At 38.4% G+C, this 13,098-nt stretch overlaps 1 protein-coding gene across 2 annotated transcripts in view; it reads left to right on the forward strand.

Moving 5' to 3' along the window:
* The window catches only part of LOC117422289 (astrotactin-2-like), a 643,010-nt gene that overhangs the window by 446,994 nt on the left and 182,918 nt on the right, over nt 1-13,098 (forward strand). For both annotated transcript variants that reach the window (XR_009307362.1, XM_058987183.1), the window contains exon 16: nt 8,655-8,920. Coding sequence is in view for 1 of the 2 variants with exons in the window: in XM_058987183.1 (XP_058843166.1) it covers nt 8,655-8,920 (266 nt within the window). In the remaining variant the exon portion in view is untranslated. The remainder of the gene's footprint in view (nt 1-8,654; nt 8,921-13,098) is intronic.

Genomic DNA, 13,098 nt, shown 5'->3' on the forward strand with positions numbered 1-13,098 from the left:
AGAGCTTGCAGTCTCTCCATGTGTTTAGAGCTTGCAGTCTCTCCGTGTGTTTAGAGCGTGCAGTCTCTCCATGTGTTTAGAGCTTGCAGTCTCTCCATGTGTTTAGAGCGTGCAGTCTCTCCATGTGTTTAGAGCTTGCAGTCTCTCCATGTGTTTAGAGCGTGCAGTCTCTCCATGTGTTTAGAGCTTGCAGTCTCTCCATGTGTTTAGAGCTTGCAGTCTCTCCGTGTGTTTAGAGCTTGCAGTCTCTCCGTGTGTTTAGAGCTTGCAGTCTCTCCGTGTGTTTAGAGCTTGCAGTCTCTCCGTGTGTTTAGAGCTTGCAGTCTCTCCGTGTGTTTAGAGCTTGCAGTCTCTCCGTGTGTTTAGAGCTTGCAGTCACTCTAAGTGGTATTTCTTAAGCATAGTGTAGCTCACAGTGCTGTTTTAATGTAGTACACAGCATTATGTAGTACACAGCAGCATAAAGGGTTAATGAAAAACACAGTTTAAGTCATTTATTTGTGTTTTATTTATCATATGTTAACATTTTATAGCAATTACAGGTTTGAAAACATTATTATTATTATTTTCAAAATCTGGTACCTGGGAAGGGGTTTCATTTTTACATCTGGAGTTGAAGTGGTTAAACAGTAAAGAAATGTACAAACTGTGTATTAAGGCAGCCCATTGTCATGAGCTGAGAGAAATGGAGGGTTCACCTGTCCCTGGGAGACAAGGGTACCCCAGAATTGAGGGTGCTATACAAAACCCCCTTAGGAAAGAGAGCAGGAGTGGAGGCTCTTGCATGGTATCCTGGCCACAGGCTGGCTCCTGCACAAAATCAGCCCTGACATCAACTCATTTTGTGACTTCTGCCAGCTGGAAAAGACCACACGTAGAGTGACTGCAGGAGGCGAGAAGAGAGAGCTCACTGTGATTTTATAGAAACACATATATTTTTTAATCATAGCCTCAGCACAATGTTCTTCTGTTACAATCTAAATGCTTCTACTGTGAACATGCTTCTAAACCAAGTCATGGTCCTGCCAGCCTCAGCAAAATGTTCTACTGTTACAATCTAAATGCTTCTACTGTGAACATGCTTCTAAACCAAGCCATTGTCCTGCCAGCCTCAGCACAATGTTCTACTGCAACAATCTAAATGCTTCTACTGTGAACATGCTTCTAAACCAAGCCATGATCCTGCCAGCCTCAGCACACTGTTCTACTGCAACAATCTAAATGCTTCTACTGTGAACATGCTTCTAAACCAAGCCATGGTCCTGCCAGCCTCAGCACACTGTTCTACTGCAACAATCTAAATGATTCTACTGTGAACATGCTTCTAAACCAAGCCATGTTCTTTGCAGCCTCAGCAAAGTGTCTGAGGAAGATCTTTTCCACCTGCAAAAAAGATCAAATCTACTGCAGGATCCTGAATCAAGGTTGCCGACCATCCCTAAGTCAAATATTTACACTGTGAATCTATAAATAACAAAAAAATATCAGTGGATCAAAATAAAGGCTGGTATATTTTGTATTGCTTTGCGTGTTTTTACCAGTCAGCTTGAATGACACTTCCTTATGGGATGGCATTGAAAAATATAAAAATAAGACTGCCAATTACCAATACTGTGCTGAAATTGATACATGTTCTTCAACCAAGTGGCCAAAGCACAGCGAGCTCGGGAGACATCGTCCAGCGTGCAATGCTTTTCCCACAGATAGTTCTTGGAAATATGCTGAATAGCCCAAGAATGGAATATATGAAGTACCAAGTGACTGACTTGACAGCTCTTAGAAGGGATCTGGCGGCTGATTAATACTGGCACAAGCGGAGAGCCACGTTGTCCTACACTGGCCAGGCTTGCCATTAATATGTTGGCATTGCCACAAAGTACGGCAGAATTAAAACAAGTTTTTCTCAGATGATCCTTGTAAGAACAGACATAATAAAATCAACTATCGACAGACATTCTGGATTGAATTCTGTCTATCTGTTAAAAACAGCACCAGCTTCAGACCAACAAAGCAAATGATCCAGCCTGCAGTCTATGTATGAGCATAAGATAAGAAATAATTTTTTTTTTTTTTTTTTTTTATATCAGTAAAAAAAAGGGCCATTGTACAGTAAGTCTGTATGGCAGTAAAAACAAAAATGGCATGGTTGACAACCCTGCCATAAATATAATATTGGCCTGTCTCGTTCATTTTACATCATAACCCACGGAAATATTCCACTGCAAAGACCTGAAGACTAGTTAGGTAAAGATGCACAGGTTTAGCAGCAGAAATTGTACAGTACTAGGGCTATTGTCTTCACTGCCAGTGAAGCAGCACTTTTATTTATATTTAAATGTCAGTCTTAATTATGATTTTATTATAATGCTGTATAATGCAAGATACAGTAATACATAGATGAACTAAATATAATAGTTTTCTGAATTAGCAGACAAGCGACTGCAGTAGGTTTTAATAGTGTTTAATCAGGTTATTAACAGTATTCAAAACGTTAAGTGAAGAAATCTTCTTTGTACAAACACTAGATGTGTAATAATCATGTGTGACAGCTTGGAACTCATCTGTGCAATGCAGTGCAATGCAATGTCACGTGAACTGCATGCATCCAACAGCAGCCGTGTCAGCGTTAAATACAGCAGCTAAAATAAATCACTGTGCAATACAGTATAAAATAAAATCACTGTGCAATACAGTATAAAATACATCACTGTGCAATACAGTATAAAATACATCACTGTGCAATACAGTGTAAAATACACCATTGTGCAATACAGTGTAAAATACACCATTGTGCAAAACAGTATAAAATACATCACTGTGCAATACAGTATAAAATACACCACTGTGCAATACAGTGTAAAATACACCACTGTGCAATACAGTGTAAAATACACCATTGTGCAAAACAGTGTAAAATACACTATTGTGCAATACAGTGTAAAATACACCATTGTGCAAAACAGTATAAAATACACCACTGTGCAATACAGTGTAAAATACACCACTGTGCAATACAGTGTAAAATACACCATTGTGCAATACAGTGTAAAATACACCATTGTGCAATACAGTGTAAAATACACCATTGTGCAATACAGTATAAAATACATCACTGTGCAATACAGTGTAAAATACACCATTGTGCTATACAGTATAAAATACATCATTGTGCAATACAGTGTAAAATACACCATTGTGCAATACAGTATAAAATACATCACTGTGCAATACAGTGTAAAATACACCATTGTGCAAAACAGTGTAAAATACACCATTGTGCAATACAGTGTAAAATACATCATTGTGCAATACAGTGTAAAATACACCATTGTGCTATACAGTATAAAATACATCATTGTGCAAAACAGTATAAAATACATCACTGTGCAATACAGTATAAAATACATAATTGTGTAATAATTCCTAATTCTGTTTACCATCAACAAAGCACTGTGGTAGTATACCATATATATATTGTACAATTTTAGGGTATTGTTTTAAAATCAAAATCAAAATCAGATTGTGTTAAAAAAAATGTGAAAATTGATATACCTTCTTTCAGCTTTTGGTCATAGTGAAATATACAATTTTAAATACAATTTAAGTAAGTTTAAAGCATTCTGTGAAAGGAAGTGTTTTTTTTTTGTGAATTACAGTAACTTTCATGATGTATAAATATTAAGGTCCATGGTATTTTCCACTGCATGGTAACTGTCAAAACATTTTATTCTGGCCCATCCCAAACATTACATGGTTATAGACAGTTAAACCTTACCTTAACTTTCCTATGTTTTGATCATATGGAATTTGAGTAAAGAAACAGCAGTAAAATTGAGTCCAGTAGACAAAAATACTGTAGTAGAAATTATTATTATTATTATTATTATTATTATTATTATTATTATTATTATTATTATTATTATTATTATTAATTTGGGCTTATGTCTGTGGGTGTTCCATTGCTTAGAAGTTTAGTCAATCACACCCATTGTTTTAATTGTGTACAATATGATTTGCCAGTCCTTGATTTCCTTGACATTATTCACTGCTATAGGTAGCATGGTGCTGAACGGACAGCGCTGCTTTGTACTGCACTGCTGTATTACACATAAAAACTCATGTTTAGAGAATGGCTTACACTGGAACATGTGTTTGTGTGAAGTTTTATTTGTTGATAATTTGAAGCTTTGAATGTTGTTTTTCTGTGCACAAACAAACAGTTCTGGAACAGATGGTCTGTTTCAGGTCTTGAACAAATGAAACTTATACTGACATGAAATGGATCCTGGAATAGTTTACTACTTGTATGGATATTGAATGTTACCTGTTTTATTTGTATAAATCTCGTTTGATGTTACTGATAGTAATTGTTATTTACCAGGCTTTCTATGTCCTAAGGCAGATTCTGAGAAGACTCCACAGGGATTTAATTTCTGAAGTGAGGTGGATTTAGATATCACCACTAACTGTATTTTCTGCAGCTCTGAGTTAGTATATGGAAAATCACTGCGCAAAACCACAGCTACAGAAAGGGCAGATAACACAGCTGCACGCTCTTAGTACTCATTTTTCAAACCAACGCACTTCAACACTATTATTATTATTATTATTTCTAGAAACAGACCCATAGTTGAAAAGGGCAATTTTGTTTCTGGAATAAACAGAGTGCCTGATAAATAATGATGTAAGCTGAAAAAACTATAGAGAGTGCAAGCAAACACATACTGTATAATATGACAAGAAATTAAATAAATGTGTGTTCATAAATATTATAAGCCTGTCAGATGAATAGAACGGGAATGCTGTCTTCTGATTGGTTGCTGTAGAGGATGTTAATGGCCATCAGAATGCCATCAGAATGTCCACACAACCATCACCGACAAAATCAATAACTCAAATATTGAATTCCTTTCTTTTAAGAATAAGTTCATTTGTTTAATAATACTGTTAGTTATAGAATCAGTTTGTTATATTTACCTATTTAAAACTGTAACCTTTCTTTTCAAAAAAGCAGACGAAACACAACGGTCTTAAATGTTTTCCCTGTCTTAATGAAATTTATAATTAAAGTTCGGGAGGAGGGTCAGACACCAATCTCCGCATCACCAAATTGAATCATTCAATTTACACATTAGCTAATTTAAATTGTTAGCACTATAAATACCCTCTTCACTTATCTCTCAGTTGCGTTTTGATTTCATCGTAACCCACCACCTCCCCATCTCCACCTTTCTTAATAACAGTTTTTATGTTTTATCAAATGGGGGTCTCAGCCTCGTCCAGTTGGCCAGGCAGCGAACCCTCAAACCAAGTTAGGTTTGATGCCAAATGAATGTGTATATACAGCATACTTTTCTGTTAAATCGCATACTCCGCATTCTCTACAATAAATATTTGTACTAAAACATTTTGTGATTGGTGTTTGTCCCGAACTACTGAAAATAAATTAAAAATTAAACTGTATGTTGATTTTTTTAATGTTTGGTTTGTTTGTTAAGAAAACATTTTTCCCTTCGCTATTCACAGGCAGAATTATACCGTCGAAGAACCACTGCAGGACATATAGAAAAAAAAGAAAAATCGTAATGTTATTGCTGTTAAAACCATAAAGATGGTTTATAATAGCAATAATGACCTCCAGGCAGAGCATTTCTGGGCCTTCAACTCTCGCAGCCAGAGCACTAATGGCCAGGAAATGCCCTGCCCGTCGGTCATTACTGCTTAAATAATATGAAAATGTAGAAGTATTGAACAAACTGACAGACATGCTTTAATAAATAACATAGAGAGGTCAGGGCTTATTTCTGAAATGTGATTTTTCTAGTGCTGTTAAGCACAGTGATTTTAAGTAAACCCATTAAGATGATTCTGATTTCATGACAGATTGAAAAGCAGTTGTCCAAGGACAGAGGAAGACGAATAGTGTTTTCTACAGACTTCAGCTGTGTCAAAGAGTGGAATTGGAAAACACTGAGTCATCCAAACATTTATCACTCATTTTAAACTCTTCTAAATGTAAGATTTAGGCTTTACTTTCCTCTGTTACTCAGCCGTGATTAAACACAACCCTTCAGTGCTATAAACTCACCATATTATAATGCATCGTCTGTCTCCAGATTAAAAACAGCTTGTTGGATGTAAAGGATTAAGGAGGAACGCAGACCTGAAGAAGAGATGTTCCAGACTGAAGCTGTAGGTCTACAGATGAATAACATGTAAAAGAATCGATGATATTGGTAATTGTTATCAACTGAGCTCCAGTGATGAGTCATGTGGTAAATGTGTTGCGTTAGACAAAAGGATGAGACAATGGGGTCTGGCTGTGCAATTCTCTCAGCTTTTTATTAATGTTTTTGGATGTGAATGTCAACGGTTATTAGTACATTTTTCAGCGCAATTGTCACGTTGGCTACCCTGCTGTTTGATGGAGTGTTCCCATTAGGAAATAAAGATCTTCCCGGATCCTTACCCTTTGAAATAAAACTGAACCTGTTACCAGTGACCTATTTTAATATTATTATTATTATTATTATTATTATTATTATTATTATTATTATTATTATTATTATAGGTAGACTCATTCCCAGACTAAAGAAAGAACCCAGATATATTCTGTGGTAGAATACGGGGTAACGTTGCAGAAGGGAGATAGATACAGGACCCTGAATAGAACTCAGTCTTTACCCTGGAATATTAGGGAGGCATTCAAAAATGTGGGTGGGAAAAAGAAATGCAGTTCTTGCTGTTTAAATGTGGAATGGAAAACGACATCTCCCAGAATGCCACAGCTATCCCAGAACACGGATTGACTGACAACCAGTTCAGCTAATACGCCTCTTCGTAATTTAACAAGCCAGGCAGGACAGGTTTCAAAGACAATAGCTGTCTGTGTGCAGGCAATGGCTTGTGTATAGACTTGAATATGTGTACGTTAAAACAAAGTATATCAAATCTGTGCTTTGTGAATAATATTAATTAGGGGTCCTGTTAATTTTAGTGAGCATTCCAAAACAGGAGCTAGGATTCATTTTAGTTTTTGTATCGTTTGTTAAAAAAGCAGTGTCCCCACTGGAATAGGGGCACGGCGGAGCAATTAATCCTACAGATACCGTCCTGCTTAAAGCAAATAATCATACAGGTACCGTCCTGCTTAAAGCAAATAATCATACAGGTACCGTCCTGCTTAAAGCAAATAATCATACAGGTACCGTCCTGCTTAAAGCAAATAATCATACAGGTACCGTCCTGCTTAAAGCAAATAATCATACAGGTACCATCCTGCTTAAACCCCTCCCTTGTTGTCGAGAGTGCTTTATCCACCAAAGACAGTGCTGGAGACCCAGAACAGTTACTGTATAAAGAAGCTTTGTCACAATTATTACAGTTTTACCATTCATGTAGTTGCCTAATCGAGATTCCTTTATGTTCACATTTACTTTTGCAAACTGCATTTGATGTTGTTGTTGACCACTAGGGTGAGACATTCAGGTTCTCAGCTAATGTTACAGAGCCATTACCACATCTTTTACATTTCTAGGCTTCATATAATAAATTCGGAGGTTATCATAAACAAATGTAATATACAATCCCTGGCCACTTTAATAGGGCCTGTACCTAATATCGGAATGTTGAATTGGGCCGCTGTTTGGCCTGATCACAGCCTTGACAGGACGTGCTGGAAAGTGTCCCGAGGGGCGTGCTGGAAGGTGTCCTGAGGGATGCTGATCACAGCCTTGACAGGACGTGCTGGAAGGTGTCCTGAGGGACGCTGATCACAGCCTTGACAGGACGTGCTGGAAGGTGTCCCGAGGGATGCTGATCACAGTCTTTACAGGACGTGCTGGAAGGTGTCCCGAGGGATGTTCATGCACTTGACAAGCCTCTCTAGCTCTCTTTCCCTTTGCACTGCTTGCAGACACAGCTGTCTCTCTTGGCGACCACTTTGCCTTCGTTTTCCTATTGCTGATCAGCTCTGATGACTTGGAGCAGCCTAACCAACATGCCTGGGCTTGCTACTGTGGGATCTGCTTGGTGTGTACCCACTACCATGCCTCTTTCTAGTGCTTTTAGATACTGGCTTTTTCCATGCCCAGAAAGCTCTCTCCAGCTGCATACTGAAGGCTGGTTTTAATGTTACCTTTGAAACATGTGGCAATTCAGAAGTCTCTATTTTTAAACTTGTGTACCTCATTCTCCAGCAGCTCAGGTGTCATGTTTCATAGACACAGAAAGGCTACACGTAGACAGCACTGTGGATACATCCTTGGTTGGAAACTGTATTGGCCCCCAGACCCAAATCCAATCAGGGATTAATGCTACTGATGCTTATTGACTCCTTCATGAGATATATTGTGACAAGAAAGACACTGACTTAGAAATGTTTTCTCAATTTGTATCCCTTTTCTTTACTGAAAGTAAAATATGTAATCTGTATAACTGAAAGATATTTACAATATTACACTTGTAATACATATGAAAAAGATATAGCTGTTATAAACTATACCTTTCAGGCACTGTGTGATTACGACGGCCCTCTGAATGTGCCTGCACTGGTTTACATGTGTATTCATGACTAAATTACCCAGGCTTAGGCAGTCTCCTGTAAAAAACCTCCTTGTTCATGGTCTTCAGCTGGGTGTCCATTCTACTTTCAGAAACCACTGAACTGGGGAGCAGGAAGGAGATGAGATCCATGCCCTTCATCACGTACCTGTCCGGGCTGCTCTCTGCACAGCTGCTGTCTGACGAGCAGCTCATCTCAGGTGTGGAGATCCGCTGCGAGGAGAAGGGCCGCTGCCCGGCAACGTGCCACCTGTGCCGCCGGCAGGGCAAGGAGCAGGTCAGCCCATCTCCGGTGCTGCTGGAGATCACCCGCGTGGTGCCCCTCTACACCCTCATCCAGGACAACGCCACCAAGGAGGTAGGGTCACTCCACTGCGCTGCCTTGCAAACCGGGATTCTTTCAGTGCTGCAGTAGCTTTGCAAAAAGACTACCTTAGTATATTTGTTTCACAATCTTATTCTATAAGTTAATGCGTTGTGTGCTGGGTGTCTCTTACATAAGTTCATATGTACAGTTGATCCTGTCTGTCTTTAATAATGTCTTGGGAGCACTTTGAGTGGGGAAAAAGGAGAGCATAGCAGAACCTTCATCGACAGGCACTGTAGCTTCATAGTGTAAGGTTAAGTAGGAGGCTGGAGTTAGCGCAATAATACAAAGTGACCTGGTAATACCTTAAAACAATTGTAATTCATGTTAAATATCGGCTGGTGAGCATTCATTGATATCTTCTAATGAATTATTCATTTATGCTGAATATGAACAGTGGATCCTCACAGGATTCATTGCTAGGTAATGAATGAAATCTGCCTGGATAAATGATTCAGTGAATTTCAGGTACGCGTCTCTTATTATTTTACTAGAAAAAAAACACCCTTTAAAAAAACTTTTTTCATCCATTTTTTTTTTCAGAAAGGAAGAAAAGCACCCAGTAAAGTTACCTAATCATAAATAAATGAGCCACACTTTTCATCAGGGGCTTATAGGTGGCCGTAAGTTGTTTATTTGATGTTTTTTCCCCATCAAGAAAAAAACCTGCTAATGACAACCTTGCAGGGGTGACTTGTGTTTTGGCTGGCACAGCAGAGTAATGTTAGAATTGCTTCTACAGAATGCCCTTGATCAGCACAGCCTGCGTGTCCTTTTCCTGACCTTGTTGTTTGCAGAACAAGTGCATTTGTTGATATGCAGACACCATGCCTGCTGTATATTTCTTTTTAAATGATTTAAGGTTGTATTATTGCCATGGTCACATTAACTTGATAACAAGTAATATAAAATGACCTTTTCAGTGACAAAGAGGTTTGTTTTAGATGCACTGATATTTAAAAAGAACCATTAGTGTAATGTGAGGACCAGGTGGGTGTGTGAGCCAGCTGCCAAATGAGGCTATGCGTCTCCAACAGATCAAACAGTGTGGCTTTATACTTTGTCTACTTATACAAACCGAATTATTAATATGTAGTCATGACCTACGCCAGCATAAAGAGATTAAGCAACTCTATTGTAAATCGTCAGGTATCTTTTTAATCTTTGATGGAGAGCAACTCAAATACCAACAGCAATAACAGCAATAAAAGTTACCAATAAAAACTACTAAAACAGGAGATTCCGTTTTTCTTTCAAATGCATCCATTACACAATAAAAATCACCATAAGCATGTATAATAGGTGATTTCAACTCCTTACCGTCTGCACAAATGAGGCTCAGAGTGGTGATAGCGCCGTTTTAACTATTAGATCATTTGATCTAATAGTTAATAATTTAACTATTAGATCAAATCTCCCCTCTCTCAAGAGCACCACCAGACCTTCCCTCAATGATAAAACACACTAAATAAAGTATTTTCTTTTAAAAGCAATAGGAAAATTGAGAGGCTATTAAACAAACATAAAAAATGGGGTATCCAGAGAGGTCCTCGCTCCTAGTATCAGTCGTGCAGCTGGATCCAATAGCAGCACCGCACTCGCATCTGTCCCTCCCACCTCTGGTAGTTCAATCTCTAAAAATGAAAACAACAAATGGGTCTAAATCATGGGGAACGCAAGCTGTATGAACATAAGGAGAAGCAGGGAAACGCACAACCACACAGCAGAGTATACTGCAACAATGTACTTCACTTTGTCAGGGGAGCGAATCTCTCCGTCGCTTCCCCTACTAGCAGTAATCAGCCCGTCATGCAGTCAGCAGTCACCCTGGGACAATCTCTCTCTCTGGTATGCTTGGGTTCTTTGACTTAATCTGCTCGCGCTCACTGCAGTCTCGTCCTATTGTTTTCTTGCTGCTCTCTGTGCTTGCGTTTCCCTTTCCTGTGCTGTCCTTTTTCTAGTTTCCTCTCTGTGTGTCTCGCTTTCCTCTCTTTTCCTTGCTTTTTCTACCTCTCGTCTGGTAAACCTGCTAGCTTTTTAAGCTATGCGGGCAGGCAGGCACTCATTAGTCTCAGGTGTCAGTCCTCAATCAATTTCAGTTGCAGGGGTGTGATTAATAAAAGTCAAAACACACAAATTATATAGAAAAAACACCACAAATAATTAAAAAATGAAACAAATAAACAAGTTGTGACATAAACAGGTGCAAATATTTTAAAGTGCAATAATATACCATTAAATAAAGAATGCAAACGTGCCCAAAAATAAACAATTTACTACTAGAAGTGCACTCTGCAACAGGTGTAGTCTGCTGTCTTTTGATTGTGTATAGGAACACCTGCATATCCCCAGCATATCATATTGACTTAAGCACATCTTCTATCAGCTAAAAAATCTTAAAAATGCACCAGATAAAGTTCATAAGCAACAACAAAACTATTTCCCTCTCTGTATGTGTCTTTTTTTCTTTTACATCCTGCATGAGAAACACACCAACCACCACAACGTGTTTGTCAGGATTCCAGTTCCTCTTATCTAGTGTATCGCTCACACAGCATCGTTCTCAAGTTCAAAAACATCAACACATTTTATGTGATTTACAACAAGTTAACCCGTTGTGTGTCTGGAGTCTCTTATTATATCAGAAATCATTTTTTGGTCCCAAACCATACAAGAAGACATCTAAATAACAATAAGAAACACCCGACACACCACATAGTAACTTAATACTAAGTCGTTGTTGCTGTGTTTTGTATGTACAGAAGCCATGCTGAAAACACACTGTCATCCAAAGCGTTCCTTGTACGCATGTCTTCCTGTGTAACGGGCACTGACTGAAAGGTCCGGCACAGGCCTCTACCTCTCTTACACTTTGAGAAGAACTCATCCATAAAGACACGGAATATAACCAAGTAACAAGAGCAGCAAATCCTGATGTGCGCATGATCAGGGTGCTGATAACAGCACAGCATCTCAAGCACAATCGCAATAATGGGCTTACAGCAACTCTACACTTCCATTACTGCCACAAGTTAGGATACACTAATGGCTTACGTGTATTAAGCATTTTCTGTAATATTCATTATGCCATCATTGAATATTATATTATACATAATGATATGTCTTTCATTTTCTACTTTGGCAGGGAATTGAATGGAATTATTATCTCCCGGTCCTGGTAATTTGAAATTTTACATTGTTGTCAACCCCCAAGCTACTGTTTGAGGCAAATGGCTATTAAAACCATTTGTGTTTAATTACATTTCCCTGATGCTTATGGAAACAAAGCCTTTTGTACAGTGACACAGACTAATCATGTTTCTATTTTCCTTTCACTGGATCAAGTTTTTAAAAAGCTAATATAATGAATACAGCTGTCAGGCCACAATTGGACTTTTCCTCAATCAGGGGATGTGCTTAACACATATAGTTCAATTGACATACAGTAATCCACATTTTCAAAGCACTTTCTCCAGTCTTTAATGAACACCTATTTTATATTAAAGTAAAGAAATAGCCGTGATATCATGTTTCACATCTATCCTGGTTTCAACATTCAGAAGGAGCTTTCTACAAGTCATCTGCATCATTCTATCTCTTCTGTCCCTCAAGGCCTCCCAGTCCTGATGGATTAAGCATGTCTGCACACTGCTATTACGCCTTTATTCCAGCTCACATGAGTTCTGTAGTGAAATCTAATGTATAGAGAATAATGCATATGATATAGTAAATGAGAACTGAATGCATATTCGAGTGGGGGCATTCCATTCTCATTTATCACACATTACCTCATGCAGTATTTTTTATAATCGCTGGTGAGCCATTTTTTTCCTGCCAGAGTTCTAAAGTTCTGTGTTGGAATTCCTTTCAGTTTTGACAGCTCGCGCTGGGGTCGCTCTGGGGTCGCGCTCTGTTGCTGGTGTTAATGAGCGCGTGTTTCCCGTAATAACCAGACGTTTATTGCAGGAAATATCAACTTGATGAAAAAAATTGCTCATCAGTTATTATAATACAATAACATCTGGACAAATTTAAAAAAAAAGCTTTTAGTGACCTTTTCTTCTAAATGTTACAGTGGGTTCTTTAAATGCAGCATTCCAAACTGTGTTGTTTAAGCGATAGTGTCCGTCGATGAAGACTCTACTGTGTGGTGTTTAACCGAGCCGAAG

Source organism: Acipenser ruthenus, chromosome 15 (assembly GCF_902713425.1).
Source record: "Acipenser ruthenus chromosome 15, fAciRut3.2 maternal haplotype, whole genome shotgun sequence".
In the NCBI taxonomy this organism is placed as follows: domain Eukaryota; kingdom Metazoa; phylum Chordata; class Actinopteri; order Acipenseriformes; family Acipenseridae; genus Acipenser; species Acipenser ruthenus.